Below are 23,215 nucleotides of genomic sequence, written 5' to 3'. Positions count from 1 at the left end.
CTTTACCATACAGGAATAAATGACCTGAAAGGAAAGTTGATAAATATCTTTCGAGCAATTTTACTCACACTAATGTTGAAATTACAGTTCTTATTTTTAACAATTCTCTTCTTTTTATGTTTCCTATTACTTTTTCTGCTTAGTTAGTTATTTTTTAACGTTACGAAAAAATGCTGTGGGTTCCCTCTCTGCTGTTTTCTATTACCTTTATTGGCTGGTTAGCCATTTTTTATTTTTAAAAATATTTTAGAATTCCACCATTTCCTAACGCCGAACTTTCTTCCGCTTATAAAGTACTTTTTTCATCGGAATTTTCCAATTCATCATTTAGAAGGAGAAGCTCAACGAGTAACCGCATCTCCTTCTCTTCATTCTAAAAAAGAATAAACATTTTCTTTGTTTCCCTTCTTCATTTTTCGTGTAAAGACAGTGCATTGCGTGTCCGTTGTCGATTCCCTGGAAGAACGTTGGGTATATTTAGACAGTGATCGTCTGCCGGAAAAAGAGAACCGAGCAAAGAGCTTGCAGGTGCTCCATGGAGGCAGGGCAGCAGCTGAGTAACGATTTATTCCCGCTAGACTGTATGCAGCAGGTGCACGTGTCGTTTACCGTCTTGCTTGCTGATGGCCGATGACTTCTTCCCTTCGAAGTGGAACTCGCATATGATATCCCTGTTATGATTATTAGATGAGTCAGCAAGCAGAATGTAGGATGATACATCGTAATGTTATTTCAATCAATCTGCCATCTGGTCGAAGCTGATGGATGGCGGCTCAGTAAGCGATCTGTTTAATATTCATTCGTTTCTTTTGTCGATCTGGATCAGTCAAAAATGATTTCTTATGATCATTTATCCTTCTAAAAAGAAAGAAGAGAAAAGCAGTTTCTTTAAAATTTACTCTTTTTTTTTTATTTCAGAACTTCTTACTTTTTTTATGACTTTTTTTTTCCACTTTTTGTCGAAATATACTTTCTACAATATCATTTGCGCACCACCATGTTCAATTTGGATACAAATATAATAATACATGCATGAAAATAGAACAGATGAAATATGTGTTAATGTAAACAAATAGAAATTAATTTAATAAAAAATTAATTAATTTAATTAAATGTAGTTATTGGCCAAATTTTGGCAAAGAATTTGTTAAATTAATTATTTTCATTATCTTGCATTTTTTTTGAAGGAATAAAAAAATGTTAAAATTTTCCCAATTTCGTCTCAGGAAATCTTGAATCATCAAATTAATTGGCATAAGAGTACAAAAATGAAATAAATAAAAACTCATTTTCCTCACTTTTTGTCGAAATATGCTTTCTAGAATACCATTTCCTCACTACCATGTGTTGTTATACATGCATGAAAATAGAACAGAAGAAATAAGCGTTAATGTAAACAAATAAAAATTAAGTTAATTAATTTAATTAAATGCAGTTATTTGTTAAATTTCAGCAAAATATTTAAAATGACCTATTTTAGTTATTTTATGTAATTTTTTAAAAGACTAAAAAAAAAAATGTCAACATTTTTCTGATTTTGGCTGAGGAAATCTTGAATCACCAAATTAATTGGCGTTAGAGTACAAAAATAAAATAAATATAAATTAGATAATCATTCTTTTTTTATTTTAAAGTATAAAATAGAATAAGTACTCAAGCCAAATCAAAAGTTTAGATAACAATCATCATTTATATGCGACCTTAATTTTATTTTGTAATTTTAAAAAATATTTGCCGTTTTAAAAGTTGTAACTTTTATTTCAAAATGCTTCTAAAATATTTTTTATTTGAAACAATGTTGAACATTACAAGGTTCTCATCTGCTTCTTTTAAAGGATTTATTTAGAAATTGAATAAAAAGTTAATAATATTTACTAAGAAATTATACCAGTATTATCAATATTTATCTTATTAAAAAAAAAAGATTTTAAGGAGGACATGAATTAACTTTAAAAAAATTTTATGCATTTCTTAATAATTTTTAAAATATTGTTTCAAAGAATTTTTGAAACGGAAAAGTCTTGCTATGTTCAATAAATAAAATTTTGCACTATAAGTGCAAAATTTTGAAGGATTGTTGAAGAAATATACAAATATGATGTTTTGAAATGTTAAATTTTCAATAGATTACTGCGATATTTCTTTAACCTTTACCAAGATGAGACTAATCTAATATGACGACGATCAATTATTTTATTTGAAATTAATCTACAGTTTTAATAAAAACAGACAAACAAATAATGCGACACGGCATTTGCACATCCCTCATTTTACTATCTGAATTGCATTAAATAGCCTTAACAGACTTAAAGGAGTATTCTATGCTTGGGTTAATTTATTGCCTACTAAAAAATATCCACTTTCTCAATATACACGCACATGCCGTGACCCCCATGTCAGACGATTATCCAGCCAGCTAAAAGTTTGCCAGGTAAAATATCCCTTGTCATTCCCAGCTTTTTAAACGTTCACGTGATGTTTATACGGTGGTTTGTTGATCTCTGATAGATCCTTTGTAAAATATACATATAATCAAAAGCACGGTTGGATGCGTTGTCAAATAAAACAACAAGCATAATGCCCTGTTCTTCAAACTGTGCAAGTCGCCAACAGACCATGTCCATCCGAGCCCAAAGGGCGTTTTCCTGAAACAAAACACGTGTTCAGAGGGGATCAAAAGATGAGTCCCACAATTCAATTGAAAGATTTCGTGGAAACATTTTTTCACCACACACACTTCTTAGGTTAAAGTTTGGAGAGTATACTATTACCAGATTAAAACCAGCGGGAGTAGTCTCTTCTAATAAACTTCTCTTCCATTGACTCCTTACATGGCATTGGCGTGCAATAGTTACGAAATATTAATTTTTGGCACGAATTTAGCATTTTTATTGAATCTATCATGCCATCCTTGGCGGGTTATTTTACAATTACTCCCTGGCGTGCCTTAGTAGTATCTACAAATCGAATTTTTGTTTTAGACACGTTTTTCTCAATCGATTGAAAAAAAAAAAAAAAAGATTTGGCACATAACTGCACTTGTAGTCACAAAATCCCATACCGAATTTGATATGTTTAAGCCTTTGCGTTTCTTAATTATCACGTTCACATGTGTCTGAAAGTACAAACCGACAGACGAACAACCCATTATTGAATTTGGCTCAAAATTTGACTGGTATCTAAACTACAGGTGTTATATTTGTGTACCGAATTTCATCTGTCGAGCTCTCTTCGTTTTGTAATTATGTATTAACTTATATTCGAACAATCGCACATACGGACTTCCTGTGGACAGAATTTACTTAAAATTTGAAAGAAATCTACGAATGTAGAGTAAGATTGTGTACCAAATTTCAATCGTCCAGCTCAGAGCGTTTTTGAGTTATCCTTGTCACAGACAGATAGACAGACGGACATTTTCTAAAAATGTGTTTTTCAAACGCAGCTGGTTCTGAAATGTGGAGATTCGTCAAAATCTCTTTGACGATTACTATACTTTCTCTATACTATAAAAAAAAAGGGGGGGGAGAGCGCTTGTTGTAATGTAATGCAACCAACCTATAGGCGAAAATAGTCTTTTTAGCGGAAGTACTGGAAATTATAATTAAGTAATATTTTCTTTTTAAAGAAATAATAGGTTAAAAGAAATCACGAGTTTTTATAATTGTATGATTCATATTAGATTTTAAGTCTCTTTTTTGAAGTCCCTCTTTTTGTTGATTCATGTAGAATAATTTGCTTTTCTATTTGCCAAAGAACGGATGCTTAACTTATTTCTTTCTTTATTTGCTAATAAACATCACCTGTCAGTTACTAAACATTGAGGATACTATCCAGTTGCATGGTTCAGTGAAGCTTTTTCGCCTGCACCAACAAAGCTAGATTATCATTCACATATTTCTATTTAAACTTGTTTATTATTACTCATCTGAAAACTTAAGCGTTTGCGCGTAGCAGTATTAATACTTCTGGTATTGAAAAATGGAGGTACAAATTAAACTTTCTGTGTGTATGTAAACATGTTTTAGCAGATATGTGGCTGAATAGAAGACACTTTTGAATTTTTAACTTCGATTTATTTCACCATGGGAGGCTTAATTTACGCACAAAGAATAAATAGGCAGAAGTACGCCAGTCCACATTGTGACAGAAGAACAGGGGAGGCAAAAAATTTTCCCCTCATTGATTTTATTATGAGATTTTGATAGGGATTTCTTTGAAACGTGTAGTCTTAGGATAGGGAAATTTAGGTATCTTTAAAAGAATGTGATAAGGATTAAGGATTTTTATCCCTTCAGTCGGAACGTGAGAACTTGCTGAATGTAGCAGTTTTACTGAGCACGTGTACTAAAAAAAATAGAATAATAGAATTAATTAAATAAAAAAGTGGGAATTGGATCAGGAAATAAGAGAACGTTTCAGAATGAAGTTAATATAGATTAAATTAAGACAGAAATTGGGAAATTAATTGGGATTTAAATTAAATTAAGATATATTATCACACACACACACACATCTTTTATTCAAATCTAGAATATTTACCCGATCTTGATGATAATTTGCACACCTGCTCTCCAAAGCAACAGAAAGTCACTAGCAACTTTTCAAAGTCATAATAACTGTAACTTTCGTTGTACGTGATTAAAATTTTGCATATTGATTTGTAAAAAGTAACGGAGACTTATATCAAAGTTTCGAGAAAAGTAAATATGTCTTTGGAATTTGCTGGTTCACCGAGACATTGGTTGTATTTAATTGCAGTCAAAATCTTTTGCATAATTTTATATTCTAGCAACTGTTTAAGTAATTCTTTTGGATGAACTGGATCTTTCGCAATCATAGGACATACTTTCTGATTTCGTATACAAATTGAACAAAAGAAACAATTTTTTAAAAATCTTTTAACAATAGAAGAAACCCATGCGATTAAATATTTCATTGCAACAACAGTGTTTATTGTTAAAAATTAGGTGAACAATTTTTTAAAAGTTTACAAAAATCCAAGAAAAACTTGCATAACAAATAAAATAGTATAATTTAAAAGACAATTTTTTTAAATTTTTAAACGGTGGAAAAATTATGAAGGAAGAATGTTTTCATTTAAGTTTAGTTTTAGATTAGTTTTAAATTAGTTAGAATTCTAACTAAAATTTTAAAAATTTCTCCGAGTTGTATTTTTACACATTCAAAAATATATTATTAACATATTTTGGTAGCTTTATTTCAAACAGTCTATCTTGTAGAATGCCAACTTTTACATCTTCACAGTAGTACAACTTAATTAAAACATCAATTTTACATTTAAATTTAAAATACCCCAGTCAAAATATATAATTTTGTTTTTTTAAGGAAACAGAATTGCGAGTATTAAAAGTTTAAAAATTCTTGCTTTAAACCTATCCTTAGGGCCTTTTTCATTTTTCCAAACAAAATTCCTTCTTAACTATCAGATTTGTACTATCAAATGCGCCGAGCATGATCAGACCTGAGAACTATGTGTACCGAACCATAACACGATAAAGAACGCAGCCGTGTAAGGGAACAAAAACGTATTAACAGCTGTATTTTTCTTTCTCTGAACAGTATCAAAGCTATATTAGCAGATGTGAAAGATTAAAATTTCCTTGAAAGTAGTAATTTATGGTTCCGCGCCGACCAGACAGCCCTTCTTGAACAAAAGCCAAGAAAAAAAAAGTAAAATAAGCCACCGCTTCGCCACCAAAAAAATAATTTGCATGAGGTTTTTATTTCTAACAAAGCTTTAAGAAATCCTTTCAAATGAAACGGCTTTTATCGGGAATGACCATCGTTCCAACCTTTCTCGCATCGTTGGCTTCTCCAACCCCCTCGTATGTCCGGCCGTCGACCCCTGGTCCTACTGGCTATAGATAGTCCACTGACCGTTTCCGGCAAACGATAAGATGTGTTTACTTTTTTTTTCTTTCTTTATGTAACCGATCGACGAAGAACGGGGAGTACAAGAATATTGCAGATTTTTGAAATATATTATAATGAGTTCTGTTAGTTTTTATTTCTGAATCTATTGTTTGAGATTTTTTCATTTATTTATATGCGATTTCTTTCTGTGCTTTCATTTTTTTTTCCCCTTTCTCGTATTTGAAATTTACAATGAGAAAATATCGCGATCGCCAGGGGTGGAAAGAGAGAGAGAGAGAGAGAGAGAGAGAAAACCCACAACATTTGAGATTTCGTGAATTTTTTATGTTTTTGACCTTTGTGCCGTGGTGAATCTTGGATTATCTTGGACGCTGGACTCGGAAAGAGGGTTCGCAGATGGATTAAAAAAGTGCTGTTAGCCTAAATTCTCAATAAATCAATCTGTTAAAAATAAATTCAATTGACAGTAAAAAATTAGGATAATATTAATCTTTTGTCAAGTAAAATGGGTTTGTTTCATTTATTCCATTTATTTATTACACTATTTATAATCTCAGAGCATTGCTTTAAATAATAACTTGTTCAAACTTGTACGCAACACAATCAGAATTCAATAAATAAATAAAAACATATATATTTTCGTAAAATTACTGAAATAGAAAAATTAAAACTTAAATAAATCATTATATGGTTGTTAAATTTAAAATGTCTTAAAATGTGAAATTTAGTTGATCAATCTATTAAAAGTGAGTCCTCACAATAGGTATAGCTTAGAGCCACTAGATGGCGTAATCCGCCATTGCCTCAGTGAAGCGGTAAAAATAATGTTTGGAATTATAGTAGGATTAATCCTGATCCTCAATTAATCCTGATTAATTGAGAAACAAATTAATTCGGATTATTAGATAATTGACGAAAAAAGATTATTTTTTCAGGCAAATAATTACTTAATTTTTGGCTGTTTATTAATCTAATAATTACTTAAACAATATTGCTTACATTTTTTTATATTTATATTTCATATTTTAATATCATTGTTTTAAAATATTAATGAATGTCAGTTGTTTCGCTGTCTTAATTCATTTTTCCACTAGAAGAGTTTTTTTTAGGGGGGAGGATAATCTTAAATCGGTTTGTATAGCTGAAGTTAGAATAATTGGAATACTACTGTATATATCTGTATGATTATGAAGTCAATGGAACGAGCTAAATGAATGAAATAGGCTTAAGGTTTTGTCACCAAAATTTTTGACTGTTGTCAATTTTTAGATCAAGTCCTTCTTTTTATTAATTAATTATTAGTCTGTTAATTCACTTCTATTCGATAGCAAGCTAGATATTTGGTATAGGATTTTGGCACCCAAATTGTAGATCTATATCGAATTTTGGACCCAATTGGTCAAAAGAAACAGGTTTAAAATACTTACTCGATATTCCTATGAGTCATATAGGTCCAAAATGCATACTCGATATTCATATGAGTCATATAGGTTCAAAATGCATACTCGATATTCATATAAGTCATATAGGTCCAAAATGCATACTCGATATAGAGGTCCAAGATTCTCATACAGGTCCAAAACGCATACTCGATATAGAGGTTTCCAAGATTCTCATACAGGTCCAAAATACATACTCGATATTCATATAGGTTTGACATTTTCATATAGGTCTAAAATGCATGCCTCGATTCTTTTTATAAGATAATTTGAGCTGAAGACATGCTGTGTTGTGAAAATGCACGAGGTAGTTGAGGGAAGCACAATCCTTATAGTTTGATTTTATAAATCCTATTTACGAAGTCATGTATTGAGATTAAATGCTATCATTTCTGAATATAAGCAATCTTTTTCTCGTAGAATAATTTTGTCGATTCAATGCCAAATAATGTTATTAAACTAAAAACTAAAAAAAAAAAAAAAAAAAAAAACAATACACATAATAATGATATTCATCGAATAAACAATCTGATGTAAGAAGCATATTTATTGAAATGAAAATATTCTTTTTCTTCTTCTTTTTATTAAGAATAAATAAACGGACGTATTGTTACCACACAAAGTTTTTTTAATTTTATCATTATGTCAAGGACATTTGATTCTAAGGAAAATACAAATTGGTTACGAAAAACTTTGTCGAAAAATTTATTTAATTTTTTAGCAGATGAAATCAAATTAAGCATTTAAATAAACATAGCATTTTTCGTGCCAATCGATATTTCTTTAAAATGTAATATTTCTAAACAAGACATCAAGTTGATAATTTACACATCATCATTTAAAACATTGGAAGATGAAAACAGTGAGCTTAGTATTTGACAACATGACGAATGAAAATAACTTATTCTCCCATTTTTTCCCCCTCAAGCAATTTTTTCCTTCCCCGTTTTTTTTTTTTTTCCTTCCCTCTCTTGTTTTCTTTGCATTTCTGGGGAAGCACTTTCTTGAAAGCGTTTGAAACCTAATATAGATTGATCAGGATCCTGCACCTGACATAATGCTTTTGTGAAGTTATATAATGTTCTTTTTATTTTAAAACAAGCTAAAAGTTTTTAATGTCTGTTCGAAAGAAAAGCTGGAATTCCTTTAAAGTATTGTCAAAATTTATTTCAATAGAATTACAGTTAAAGTTAATTTTTGTTCGGAGAATAAAGAATGTTTATTTTTAGTTGTGCTTCTAAATATTTAAGCGAAATTTTGTAAAAAATTATGCATCTAGTATAAAAATAAATAAAGCAAGAACATTTTTACATTCTTGCATAATTCGTTGTTTATTTCAACTATTATGTTTAAACATTATTTTGTGAAATCGCTTTCAAATATGTTAATTTAAAAGTACTTAAAGGCATTTCTCAATTTATACATAATATATCAGCCAGTAAGCATTGTTAGATTGTCATGTAAATAAATCTCTTTGAAAAGTATTTGTGATAAGTGTTTCTTTGATGGTACGCTAATAAAATCCCCTATAAATTTACCATCGTACCACTATTAAATTCTTTTAAATATGCCAAGAGCACTAAATTCACTTAAAAATACATCTGCATCGACACTTGTTAGTAATATGTCCTTTTTGAATGATTTTTTTATCTTGACATTTTGCAGTTTACAGTTGGAATGTTAGCCTATAAACATTATGCGCTAACATTTTTTTTTTAATTGAAAGGAATTTGGAAAGAGTGCTTTTTCGATATTATTTCGATTTCGATATTTCGATATTCCTACAAATTTGCTATCAAACCCTATCTTTAAATTTCCTTCATTATGCCAAGAGCGCAAGATTTATTGAAAAATATGCCTACACCACACTTATAAGTAATATGTGCATTTGGAATGATTTATTATATAATGCATTTGGCATATAACAGCTGGAAGTCATAATATAAACTAATCATGCTAATTTTTTTAAATTGCAAGAAGTTTGGAATGAATGCTTCTTTGATGTTAAATTAATAGACTTTCCTACAAATTTGCTATCGAATCTATCTTTAAATTCTTTTCATTGTGTCAAGGGCGCCAAATTCACTGAAAAATGTGCCTACACCGACACGTTAGTAATGAGTGCGCATTCGGCGTTATATGAGTATAGCTTCTACCTAACAATGGCCCACTGTTGTTAGAGAAAGGGAAAACGAGGCCAAACTCGCGAGAGTGGTGTCACGCGATCTCACGGTTGCCATAGCAACTCTTTTCGCGGTCCTCCCAAAGAGACGGAACGACCTCATTGTGGCACATTTGCTCAACAAACTTAAAAACTCTTCTTTAATTTTGCTTTTTTGTGTATCGTTTTAAAGAAGTAATTATCTTCCTTCATAAACGCATACATTAAAAAAAATATTATATTCATAACTGTTGTTTTAGAACGCTAAAAAAAATAATAATTATTATTATGAGAAAATGGAATTTTCTTGTAGCTTGCTGCGGAGGTTGGATTTTTAACATTATACAAAATTCATGGCAGGCTTCCAGTTGGCCTATATTTCGGAGTTAATGAATGAGTTCCCGGAAAGCATAATTGTATGAAATTGTAGAAAATGGTAGTAAGGGATGGTTAAATGTAATGGTACCCTAAAATTTAGGTTTGAATATATCATTGCTTAGTTATAATGTATGTTGAATTTTACGTGAACTGCAAAATAAATCAAACATAATTGGTATTAAAAATAATTTATTTTTGATAAAAAAAAATATTTGTCCTAGTTTATTTTATTATTTCTTTGTCCTAGATTCCCAAAAATCGTTAAAAATTATTACAAAGAATTATGTATCGTAGACTTTGAGAGCACATATAATATAATGTTTCATAATTATTTATAAATTAGTTAATTTTTTGTGAATTTTTAAAAATATATACCAAAAATTATTTTAAATGATTTCTTTTTAACCGATATTTACATATGTGGAAATAATTTTTCTTTATAATATGCGTGAATATCATTGTTGTGAATTCAATCAATTAAAACATAATTAAATTAATTGTCAATTAAAATAAAATTAATGACAACAAATTTCTAAAAATCAGATCTTTCACAATATGTTAATCTGTAAAAATCGGATCTTTCACAATATCATATAATTCCCAAAATAATATATGCATTTGCATTGAATATAAATTCAATGTTTATTATGGTATTATTGATTAAATATGATTCATGTTATTAAAAAAAATATTATAAGCACCAACAACTTAAGTTAGACTTATATCGAAATGAGCGCAGCCGAATTACTGTTGAATTGGAATGATATGTATTCGGTAAATATCATAATCTAAATCTGTTAATAGACATTTAGCAGACGATTCCTTTTCAGACATTTTGTAACTGCTACTATTTTTATTTTGTTAAAATATTATTAAAAAGTAAAAACAAACGATTTTTTCTTTGATAAACATATTTTGTTTATTTTTTGTATAATAGTTGATGATCAATTGTAAACCTTCTGGAATCTGGCAATGTTTGTGAGATAAGTTGTTATGTTGAAAGAATAAACAAGCCGATGGAATTCTAAATTGCTTGGAGTATTATTTTAGTTTTAAGAATGTAAGATGCTCTGCAAGCTATAGTTTGAAGCTTAAGAAAGCGGATAGTTTTCTAGAAAGCATGCAAAAATATGTATTACTACGCGTCTTAAAGTTTTCACTAAAATAACAATAGCCATTTTTAAACGCAATTTTATAGTCTTAATATTGATTCTTCTGGGTTTCACAACTATAATAAATTCTATTTGAATATATCGATTACTTTTAAATATATTAATTAGTGTTATATTCTGGACTATTTGTGCTGTCAGTTTGAATTGTTGCTAACTGTATAATAATTTATCCTATGGCATGATGTATTTGTTAACAATGCAAAAACACATTGATATCTTGTCCTGCAGTTTCATTATTTCCGAACCCGAAAATTCACGTTGTATATTGATGGGAAATTTCTCAAGTCACGATTTTTTAGTGAAATTTTATTTCTGTCTGAGTGGATAATGTAACGACGTCTTTTTTTTTTTTCCTTCCCAACTTGAATGATACGCTCTTTGCTCAAAAAGCATGCGATGCAACCTCAAGCGTATTAAAAAGGATTTGTGCATTAAAATGCAGATTTCGCAAAAGATCGTTCCCAAAGACGCTGCTAGTTTGGTGTAGATCTTTTTTTTTTTTTTTTTTTTTTGCGAGAACGAACAATTGCGTTCTTCTGAACCTTGTGCCTTTTGGAATTTAGTTACGCAAAAGAAGAATTTGCATCGCCGGGTGAATAATTCTCTTGTGTGTGGCATTTCGGTGCAAATTGCTTTTCATGAATAGTTTGTTGAACATAGTGGAAGAATAAGAAGAAAAATTAGTTTCTGCAATAAGGGATTTGGAAATGCATGGGATGAAACTAGGAATATGCGTGCAAAATATTTAAACGGGGGGGGGGGAAAGAACTTTTTTGAAGAACCGAAATTTTAGACACAATCTTTTATTTTTAGTGTTAGTTGAGATATGTGAAATTGAGAAATGAATTATTGTAGATATAAAATTTCTCAATTTGACGGAGGCATAAATTTATGGGCTAAAATAATGCTTCTTTTTGTATATTATATGAATAAAAATTTATTATTAATTCATTGAATATGTCGTAGGAATTCGTATAAAGATGGACAAATACTAAAAAAATAAAACATCAAAAATTCGAATTCCAAAACTTTGATCAAAGGAAAAATACAATGGAATTCATTGAAATTTTGAATATAAAATATGTCTATCATGATATTCTTTTGCTTATTTAGCTGTAATTTTTTTAGTTTGGCGATTAAATTTATAGTTATGCTAGTTTTAGAGAAGTAACGGACCGTTTAGAAGTTGTATTTCTCAACTGTAAATTTTAAAATTATGATATAGTAACTTAAAATGATCCAAGGTGGCAATAAAATGACCTTTTTTGTTTCAAAGCATTTGTGTCTAAAAGTTATTAACGGAATAAAATCAGATTTCATATATAGGCAGTCAGAGGCATGGAAAGATGAATTCAAAAAGAGAAAAATTGCTTATGCAATATGTTTTTTACACAATGATAATATCTGCAAAGAAAATGTAAGCTTAATATTGATTACCTCTTAATAAGCTTAATATTAATGGGCACGCTTGCTTTATCAACATGAAGGGGCGTACGTATTTCCCATATACATTATTATATGAATTACTATATGAATTTTTAAGAGGTTGATTCTAAAAATTAAATTGTAATGGGATAAATATTAATAAATACAATTAATTTATACAATTTTTATATAAAAGGAATGGAAACAATGTAATCGTAAAACAGAAACACAATTTGAAATGACCAAAAAATTATCTGGAAAATGTGAAATAAAATAAATGGAATTCCAATATTTCAATTAAAATATTTACAATTGTAATACAAAATTGTAGAAGCAGTTTACACATTTTTAATGTAAAAGGAATGGAAACAATGTAATCATAAAAAAGAAAGAAAAAATATAAAAAATGAACAACGATGATCTGAATGGCGTGAAATAAAATAAATGAAATGGCCAAACAATTGTGAACAAAAATATTTACAGTTGTAATAAAAAAAACTATTGAAATAGAAGGGAAACTAATAAATAGATAAAATAATAATAATAATAATAGTTATAATAATAATAATAATAAACATACAAGGTCAGAAGTCGGTTTTATATTTACCTCACTGAATCTTAGAAGTCTGCTCAAATAATCTTAACATAATCTAGTCTCTTAATAACTCTTAACTCTTAATCTTAACATCTAACAACAATCCAAACATTAAAACTTTTAATAAATCTCACGGTTAAACCTTGTGATTCTATCCTTCTCGTTATTTTGGCAAGTTGCGCTTTTTTTTTTTTTTTTTTTCATTTGATGACACTTCGTTAACTTGTTCAAAACCTATATAGAATTATTTTTAACAATGTTCATTTTAGCTTATTTTAAAAAAATACAGCTGCTTCTCGCTCAAAGTATTCTTTCATAAGTATTCTTTCGTTTGCCAGTTTAGATATTTCCATCTAAATAGATTTTCTTTATCATTTGTCAAATGAAAAATGTAGCTGTTGGTTGCAGTTACGTTATTTTTAAAATAATTAATTTTTTAAAACAATAAAGAAAAAATATAGCAAAAACTTACGTCAACGGTCGAATGTATTTTTGAAATACAAATAGCATATTCGTTGAGTTCTATTAATGTTTCCAATTTCAAACGTTGACAAATAGTTAGTTCATCGAAAGGAATTGTAAGAACAACCACAGTCATACTTTTGTAGCGTCCTGTGGTAAAAAGATATGAATGGAATTTTGCTCAATTGTATCTTTCGCTTATGTCTGCTAGTAGATTAATAAAAGCAAAAATATCTGTGAGTTTAAATTTTTCATTTCTTTTATGTGCATTTTTGATTATTTGAACATTAATGAAATTTTTCGTAATCTATTTTTTATGCATTCATTGACATTATTTATTTCAGAATTTTCGTTCCAATATTAACGATATCTCTCATGTAGGTGACTTTTGTTGCTATTTTTTTTTTTTTTTTTTTGGAGGGGGATTATTTTGGAACTTATTTCTCCATGTCTTCGACTTTCTACTTAGGAAATTTAGGTTCATTCATTCAATGGTTATAGCTACAGTCGCTTCCAAGCAAGAAATGTTTTTTGGCCATTTTGTTCGAACCAGATTATGAGAAACTTAAAAATGCTGTTATGATTTCATTCATCGTCTTTATATGAATGAATATTTTAAGTAATATTTTTACGTCTTTATTTTATTTTATAATAAATTATATTGATCCGTTCTTTAAAAAAAATTACAGTCTTCTGTTGTAATTTATTACACTGGTTTGCTTTAGAGAATAGCAGGAAATAGAAAAAGTGAATCAAAATTCTATTTTTAGTTTTTATTGTTGCCATTTTTCTCTTTTTATGTACATGTATAAGTGATGTGAACTTGTCGGAAGAATGCAGAAAATATTTTCGGTTCATTCTGCTCTGGGAGCCATTATTTATGGTTATTTTATTCCAAGAAGTTTTTGCAAGATAAACTACTTAAGGGAACAGTAACTATTTACTTCTAGGATCGCAGGCAAACTTTTTGGATTTTTTTTCAAGGTGACATTTTTTTCAATTACATAAATATCTTTAAAAAAGTATTACTAATTCTTTCTTTCTCGTAATTATTAGTTTTATTTTTGGAAACAAAATGGTATTTTTAATAGAATTATGTATTTTGGTACTTTTTATATTGGTTTCAATTTACTGTTATTCATTTTAATACTTAAAAAAATTTATATCATTTTAAATATTCAATGATATATCGTTAAATCTAGTGGGGGAAAACATTTTAAGCGCAATAAAAGTGTAATATTGAGTGATTAAATCAGAATCCAAAATAAAAAGTAATGATAAACGAAACTTAACAGATTTTTTCCCCCTTCAAACGGAAGTTAAAATTTGTGCACATGCTTATGAATTTTTCTGAAATAAATGAATAAATAAATAAAATAAGGTATATTGCGATAAATATAATAAGTTTTACCTCTATCTGTTGTAGTAAAATGATCTGTCGCAATGTGTCTACTAAGGAGAATTACACTTTATTATATGTTTTATTATAAAGGACGAAAAGATAGGGACGAGAATATGAAATATATGTTGATAAATATGTTGTAATTACTATCACGTATTTTTAATAACATTAGCTGTATGTGATAATTATTAGAAAAGTTGGAAATTTTAAAAGTTAAAAATATTCTTGGTTTCAAATACTGTCTGAGATTATAATACAGTAAATTAGTTTATAACATCTGATTACAAAAAAAAAAAAAAAAAAAAAAAAATGTACCGTTATATTATACGATATAATAGGTTGCTTATCATATTTTGAAACAAGGCACGTTTCTACGACTTTATATACATTTGATAAAACTAAAGTTCATTGACATTTTACACGTGTCATCCACATATAATGCGATAGAAAATTATTTTTACAGTTCCGGAAATTCTTTCTAGAAACTAATTCTTAAAACTTATTTTAACTTCCTAGAAACTAAGAAAGTAGAATTTTTATTATAATACGAATATTAGTGGATAAATAAATGCTGTAAAGTTAAAATCAGGATTATAAATAATTACCATCTGTAATTATTTTTACTCAAGTCTCTTGATGTAGAATTAAACTTTTTAAAAATGTATATTCTACATCAAATTTTGTTATATTATGTGTCCCAATTACAAGCAAGGTTGTGAAAATTTACAGAGCGTGGTTTTATCAGAGCCGTTTACATTAATAAGGAAAAATGAATGAGAAAGATAATTTTGATTTGAAACTAAATTTATTTTTTAAAACTTAATTGTAATTAATTTAAACTGAAATGTAATTTAATTTCTTTAAACTTAATTGTTAATTAAAGAATTCACATCAATTCTTCCTTTATTTATTTACTATTCATATGACTAGTTGTTTGAACATATTTTTAGAGCCCCCACCCCCATTTAAAGTCTAGTGATTGGTTCTAAGAGCATCAAATATGCGCTTATGAACATGAATCATCGAAAGAAAGTTGTGAATTCTATCCGTTATCAGTGCACTAATTACATTTTTCAAAATCAAGTACTTAAAATCCGTATTGCAACGATTAGCTCGCCGCTCTAAAGTTTTTCTTTCAAGTGAAATACAAATGTACACTAGATTCTAAATATTGGAATTAAAACAGATTTCTAATTCATGTGTTTCTTAGGGCTCCAAGAAAAGATGTCACGCTTTCTCTTTAGTCTGAATCATTTATTGATAGATGACAAAGGTTTAGTGAGCAAATTTTTAATAAATAGTAATATTAATGTTTTTTAAAAACTTTTTTAGCATAGCTGAAAGAAAGCCAGGGAAGAAAATGCCCTGTTCTTTATTGTTGTTAATTATTTTAAAAAGCATTAAAGCCTCCTTCTTTAGTTTTCCGGATTTAAAATATTTTTTTAAAATTGTTATTATTTACTATCAAACGATAAATTTATAATTATTTCATGCCAAACGATAAAACTGGATCGGAAACCCGCCGCCATAAATATATACATCTTCCCCTTTAATAAAAGAGAATGGGACAGGAAGAGAGGGAGAAAGAAAGTTGGCAGCGTGCCAGCGGCTCTTAGGATCTGTGTTCCTATTTTGGTCGGTCACTTCCGTAGCTGGACTTCTGGTTGATTAATCGCAGTTCTCCCCCTCCCCCGCATTTAGCTTGCTGTCTGTCCGTCTTCTATTTGCTACTTCTTTCGTGAGTTTTTCTTTTCGGCTGAGACTTTTGTGTAGTAGCATTCGCCGAATGTGACGGCTGATATATTTTCAGTTATCATTTTAGCTCCATAATTGTACTGGTGTTATTTTGTTACTGCTTTTCGCATTTATTTTATCATATATTATTACTTCAGCGATACATCAAGTATATTCATAGTTATTTAGATCCGCCTTCCTAAATAGAAGAATTATATTTTTAAATTTTTCTTCGAATTGTGTATTTTGTTTGGAAATTGCTATTTATATGTGTGGCGCCCATCTTGGGGGGGGGGGGTTGCACGGTTACAGATTATTTGCTGTATTCATTTGTAAAATTTATATTAAAAAATGTATATTTGATTTAGGTTTTCTTAAAAATTATAAATTAAAATATTAGTAATTTAAAAAAGTTTAGTAATGTAAACAATTTTATAAAAAAATAGAAACATTTCTGTTGTTGTAGTCAGTAGGACAAAAATATTTTTGTTTAAATGAAAATTTCCATTTGAATTATTCTATGCAGATACATTCTTTAAAAGAGAAATTCATAAAGCAACATGAAAGAATCATATAATTTTTTTTTTTTTTTTGATTAAAAGAATTTTGCAAACAGTTTTAAACTAAGGACTTTTTTCATTTTTTTATTTTGATAATTATTTTTTTAATTCATTGATTAAACTATTTTTCATTTTTCCTATCTTTCCGAAAATTGCTTTTTGCGTACCTTTTTATTAATAAAGATCAACACTATTGTAGATTTAATAAAATTTTATTTAATGCAGTTAGTTCTTAAAATTTCGAAAAAAAAACAAAAAAAAAAAAAAAAAAAAAAAACGAAAAATTCTTATTAAAAATTAACAGTCATGTAGTATATATGTGTGTTTTCATTTTTATGTTTATAATTTTTATTATGAAAAATTGTTTAAAAAATATTTTAGCTTTCTATTTTTCCCCCCCTCCGTTCTTTAACGAACAAAGCAAAAAAAGCAAACGAATTTCTCTTGAGTCGTTTGTTTTTCCTTCGGATAGATTTTACTTTAGAATTCTTTAAAATTAGTTAACGTTGATGTGATTGAATTCTTTATTTTATTTTAGAATTCTTTAAAGCTTAATTTTATCGAATTTATCTATAAATTGTCTAAAGAAAGTTAAAATTTTTACTTTCAAGTTAACCTTCATGTGATTTATTGCAATATTACAGAAAACATAAAGTACTATACCCCCCCCCCCATCATTTAATGAAACAAAGCTAACCCATCAGGTCGTTTGCAACGAACGACCTAATTTTCCGTGAAGCCTTATATGGCCGTCTTTTCAAAAGAGCGGGCGTAATTTCGGTGACGTCATCTTCTTTTTACTCTCTCATAATCGTTTGGTATTTTTTCTACCGCGAATTGTGGAAGCTACGGTTTGATGTTTTAAGATGTCTTTTTTTGACCGACATACTTATTAGCTTGAAATGCGTGTCAGTTGTATGAATGAGTGGGGAGTGCAGTAGTAAGTAACGTGGCCTTGTATAGGCAAGCTTGAAGTTAATTCTTATTTCCATGAACTTTAGCAGCATTATTTTTATTTTTAGAACTACGAAGGCACGTTTTTCTTGATTATCTCGTTTAGATGGTCTTAATTGATAAATAGAACGAGGAAAATTGAATGATGCTTACTTCTGAATTATTTTTCTTTAAGGAAGCATCTTAAACAAATCAGTTTTTGCTTCTTTTTTACATGAAATATAAAATAAAAATGTATCGGATATAATTATAACAAAAGAACAAATACGAATAAATAAAATAAATAAATGCAAGAATATCGACACTGTTCCGTAGATTCATGGAATGTTTGTACTGTAATGTAATGAATAATAAATGTAGAATTAAAATTTAAAAAAAAAACCGAAGTAAATATTTCGTCTGAAATAAAATCAATTAACTTTACAACACAGTCACATGGCAAATGTAGTTCTAACATCAGATTGTGTTTTAGTTTTTCTCCTGTTAAGTTTCCTTTACGGAAAAGTTAAATTGGCTCATGCTCATGAATTGATTCTATTTATTTTTATTATTATTATTTCAATAAAAAAATTATTCTATTAGAACCGATTAAGATTCTTATCTTAAGTGTTTTCTTTTATTGTGCTATTCATTTTTCTTTCTTTTTTACTTTTTTCTTTTCTTTTTCTTTTTCTTCTTCTTTTTCTTTCTTTTCTTCTTTTTTTAAAGGATGTCAACTACATTTAATGCTCTTTCACGACTACTGCCTTCTTTTTCTTTTCTTCTTTTCAACAATGCCGCAATCTAGAATAATTGAACTAAATTTTTACTTCTCTTTGTTTATTTTAAAATATATAGAGAGGAGGTTAGAATTTTTATAAAATAGTTTGCCAAAACATACATTCTGAATACAACGTTTATAACATTAAGTGATGAAACAGTAAAGGAAATGTTGTTGGTGAACATACTTGCATTGAGACCTTTTGCGACAGCATTCAAAATTCATTAAATTAATGATATTATTTGAACCCCTCTTCCAAAGAAAACATGTCAACTGTTATTTAAACCTTAATAGCACTGGGAACCAGCAAAAGTTTGCGCAAGTCTTCTGCTTTCATAGTACAAATTTCTCAGTATATTCGATAGTCTTCAAAGAAGCAAGGGCCCCTCAGGTCGGACATATGAGATACTCGAATAATTCTACAATCCAGTCCTACCTCCCCTTCTTTTCTTACAAGCATATCGTATTTTGTAACACATATTGAAAAAACACAGCCTCCCTTTCCCTTTGAACTCGCCTTACGTGAAAGGGAGGTTTGAAATTTGATGTGATGTTTTTTCAGCCCGACCCTCCCCTGCTCTAAATTCAATAATCCGAGCTCGACTGTACATGTCAGAATCAATTTTCGTTGCTTTCTTTAAAACAATAAGGAAGCCCTCGCGTTGTATCAGTAATTCAATGCATGTGTTTACGAGCAAATGTAATATACTTATCAAACCTAATGTATTTGTGTCTCTATCCCCCCTTTTTTTTCTTTGCATTATTGAAGTTTGAGCAGTGAAAAAATGTTTCAGACTAAAGTGATGTGACAATTCATAAAACATCAAAGAAAAATTTTTAAACATTGAAAGAATTATTAAAGAATAAATCTGGTTATCGTAAATTGTTTTACGGTGATAAATAATTCGATGTATTTTTAAATCTGAATAATTCTTCGTTCAAATATAAAGAAGTAACAAACATATTCGATTTTGAACTGCACTAAGAATAATCCGTTCCGCTGGTAAACTTTCTGCCAATTTTCTCCCTGTTCTAAATAAAGTTCTTTATGCGACAAAAATAAAATTTCTAATAAGTACATTGCATAACCGATTGTTAAATTTATGCTTAAAATAAAATTATTGTTTAAAAAAAGAATGTTCTAACATTGCCAAAAATTGCCGCGGAATATTATTCAGTTCTGAGTATGCAAAAATGTTGAAGTTTCTGTAAATTATTTTAACTTAATATTTTAAAGGTAAAACCAGATCTCTTTCGAGACGAAAATCATCTTCTACATCGGTATGATGATATGAACAATGTTGGAAAAATAAAATATTCCTGTATTACAGTATGCTAATTCTAGTTTATTAGTTAGAACAAGCTAATTTAATATATTAAGGAGACAAGTTTGGCATAATAATTAGAATCGACGAATTTCGTGCATTAATTAGAATTGGCAGCTTTCACGCATTAATTAGAATTGATGAATTTCGTGATGTAATTAGAATTGACAGCTTTTATGCTGTGAATAGAATTGATGACTTTCATATATTCATAAGAATCGACGACTTTGTTATTCATTTCTGAGTATGCAAAAAAGTTAGAATTTTCTGTAAATTATTTTAACGTGATGTTTTAATTCTAACCCAGGATTCTTTTGGGACGAAAATCAAAATCTTCAGCATTGTTATGATGTGAACAATCTCTGAAAAATAATCTAAAATATTCCTGTATTACAATATGATAATTCTAGTTCATTAGTTAGGACTAGCTTAGAACATTAACCAGGCAAATTTGGCATAATAATTAGAATTGATGAGTTTCATGCTTTAAAACCGTGGAATGTTGTGCATTAATTTGAATTGGCAGATTTCGTGTATTAATTAGAATTATCTAATTCGTGATGTAATTAGAAATTGACAACTTTTATGCAGTAAATAGAATTAACGACTTTTATATGTTAATAAGAATCGACGAATTTGTTAGAATACCATAAATATTTACGGTGTTAATTTTGTCCTTGCAGACGATTCTAGAGATGGAAAGGTACCTGAAAGAAGAGCCCAAATCCTTCAAGTGTTTAGACACAAGTCCTTGGGACCGATTTTCGCTGAAAGGAACTAAGTTCGTGGAGGACTTAGAGAGTAGTACCAGCAGTCTGACTGATGGTGGCAATAGTAGTGGTGCCGAGGATCGTCTGTCGGTGTCCGACTTGGACGCCGAGCCTCTGGAGAAGGCGAGGCGGATCCCTGCAGTAAAGGAGGTTCGACCACGATTCGACCTTCTGGACGGAAGCAAGCGGAGGATTCACAAGTGCCAATTTAGTGGGTGCAAGAAAGTCTACACTAAGTCCTCGCATCTCAAGGCTCATCAGAGGACACACACCGGTAAGCTGGCAATGTCATAAGTAGAATTTATCAAATGTATTCTTGCTATTTAAAATATACTATTGTAATTTAATGATCCCGAGACTTAGGTTTTGATTTGACTGTGAAAATTTCAGCCTGGATCCCCAATTTTTATATGATTTTTTGAACTATTGATATGATGTATTGATTTTGGCATGGAAATATTATTGCTGTAATATTTTTATGAAAATAGTTCGAAAGTTAGTTAGTTTTATGAAAATTTTCAGCCCTTTAACTCAACGCATGTTTGACCTATCATGTTCTGACAGACATAATGCTTGTGTTCTTCGGACTCGGAGAGATCTGAAACGTGGAGGTTCGTCAAAATTTCGAGTGCGAATGTTTTAATGATAACATTGCTTCTGTACTACGTACACGAGAAAGTAAAAATATGTGGACTGCGCTCTGATGCAGGGGCTCTATTGTGAAGGCAAGACGACCCTGTCCTTAATTGAAAAGTCGATAAAGAATCCTTTAGCGTTTAATATAATGCAAATAAATGTGTACATTTGCTACTAACTATTACTTACTTGAAATCCTTTCTTTTGCAGGTGAAAAACCATACAAGTGTTCATGGGAGGGCTGTGAGTGGCGTTTTGCGCGTTCAGACGAACTGACCCGTCACTATCGGAAGCATACTGGCTCCAAGCCTTTCAAGTGCAGCTTTTGTGATCGCTGTTTCTCCCGCTCCGACCACCTTGCGCTGCACATGAAGCGGCACCAGTGACCGCTGGACCAAAGCCCTAGTCCATCATCGCCTACTTTTCTTTTACACAAAAGCTTTTTATAAAACAATTTTTTTATACAAGAGCCTTTTTGCCTGGGTTCCTTCCTTCCCCCCATTCGTTTTGTATTTCGACCCAGGCCCATTCATTGGACCTGAGAGATGCAGCCATCATCAGACTGTGGCTTGTAGTGATGATCAATTAACTAATTCACTCTTCGATGAATTTCCAGATGTGCATCGTCATTCATTTGTTGTTGTGTTGTTTGGTTGGTTCTTCAGTGATGGTCGTCGAACAGAACATTCCCGCGTTATTTTTATAAATTTTCATACTTTTCACTGCCTTGTATTGGAATGAGTTATAACTGAAAAGAAGAAAAAGTCATAAAACGGTGACCATCCTGATGTAGTGGACCATGGTAACGAAAGCCAAGGAAAAAAAAATATTGTCATTCATAGCTTCTTGTGTGTTTAATCGCTTCAATGTTGTTGTTCATTGAAAAACTTGGCTGCTTCGAGAACATTAAGACATGGATGGAATTTGAATTCACCAACATTCGTGGAGGAAATTCAATATGAATGAATGAATGTCTTGCCTCAACTAGTCGGTGCTTAGGAGTCACGACCATACCTTAGTTGCAAAAAATATAATGGAAAAAAAAAATGAGAAGGCGTTAAGTTTTTGTCAGATTCATTTTACCATATTGAGCATCTGTATATAAAGGAATCGTTTGTTCTGTCATCATTTGTACTGTATTTTCCTCATGTTGATTTTGTCGTTGTAAATACTCTATTATCTTGACCGGGAAATGAAAAAAACAACAGGAAGTATTGAGGCTAAATAAAAATTTTAAAAAAAGGTAAAAAAAAATTATAATAATCAGATTGAAATGAAGTAGATGTCTTTGTGAGTGATGATGGGACGCTGTAACAATTGATAAGACAATATTACTCAAAATATTGCTGATAAAATAATAATAATAAAAAAAATATTTAAAAAAATGACAAAAAAAAAAAATGTGAACTGGAATATTTAAACAAAATAGCTCTTTCTTGTGCTTTAACATAACTCTGCTTGAATCTACTCTTCTCTGAAGGCTTTCTTGCTGTCGCTTGAAAGATGTTTAAATGCCACTAGCATATGGAATATCAGCTGTGCGG

At 29.7% G+C, this 23,215-nt stretch overlaps 1 protein-coding gene across 1 annotated transcript in view; it reads left to right on the top strand.

Moving 5' to 3' along the window:
* Positions 1-22,419, top strand: part of LOC129983864 (Krueppel-like factor 7) — a 184,611-nt gene extending 162,192 nt beyond the window's left edge. Inside the window, exons 2-3 of the mRNA XM_056093532.1 lie at positions 20,949-21,309; positions 21,882-22,419. Of these exons, the coding sequence (XP_055949507.1) occupies positions 20,949-21,309; positions 21,882-22,057 (537 nt within the window). The 3' untranslated portion in view covers positions 22,058-22,419. The remainder of the gene's footprint in view (positions 1-20,948; positions 21,310-21,881) is intronic.
* The last annotated feature ends 796 nt before the right edge of the window (positions 22,420-23,215 follow it).

The sequence above is a fragment of the Argiope bruennichi genome, chromosome 9 (genome assembly GCF_947563725.1).
Source record: "Argiope bruennichi chromosome 9, qqArgBrue1.1, whole genome shotgun sequence".
Classification (NCBI taxonomy): Eukaryota; Metazoa; Arthropoda; class Arachnida; order Araneae; family Araneidae; genus Argiope; species Argiope bruennichi.
Note: the sequence above shows the minus strand (reverse complement) of the source record. Positions and strands in the feature narration are given on the sequence as shown.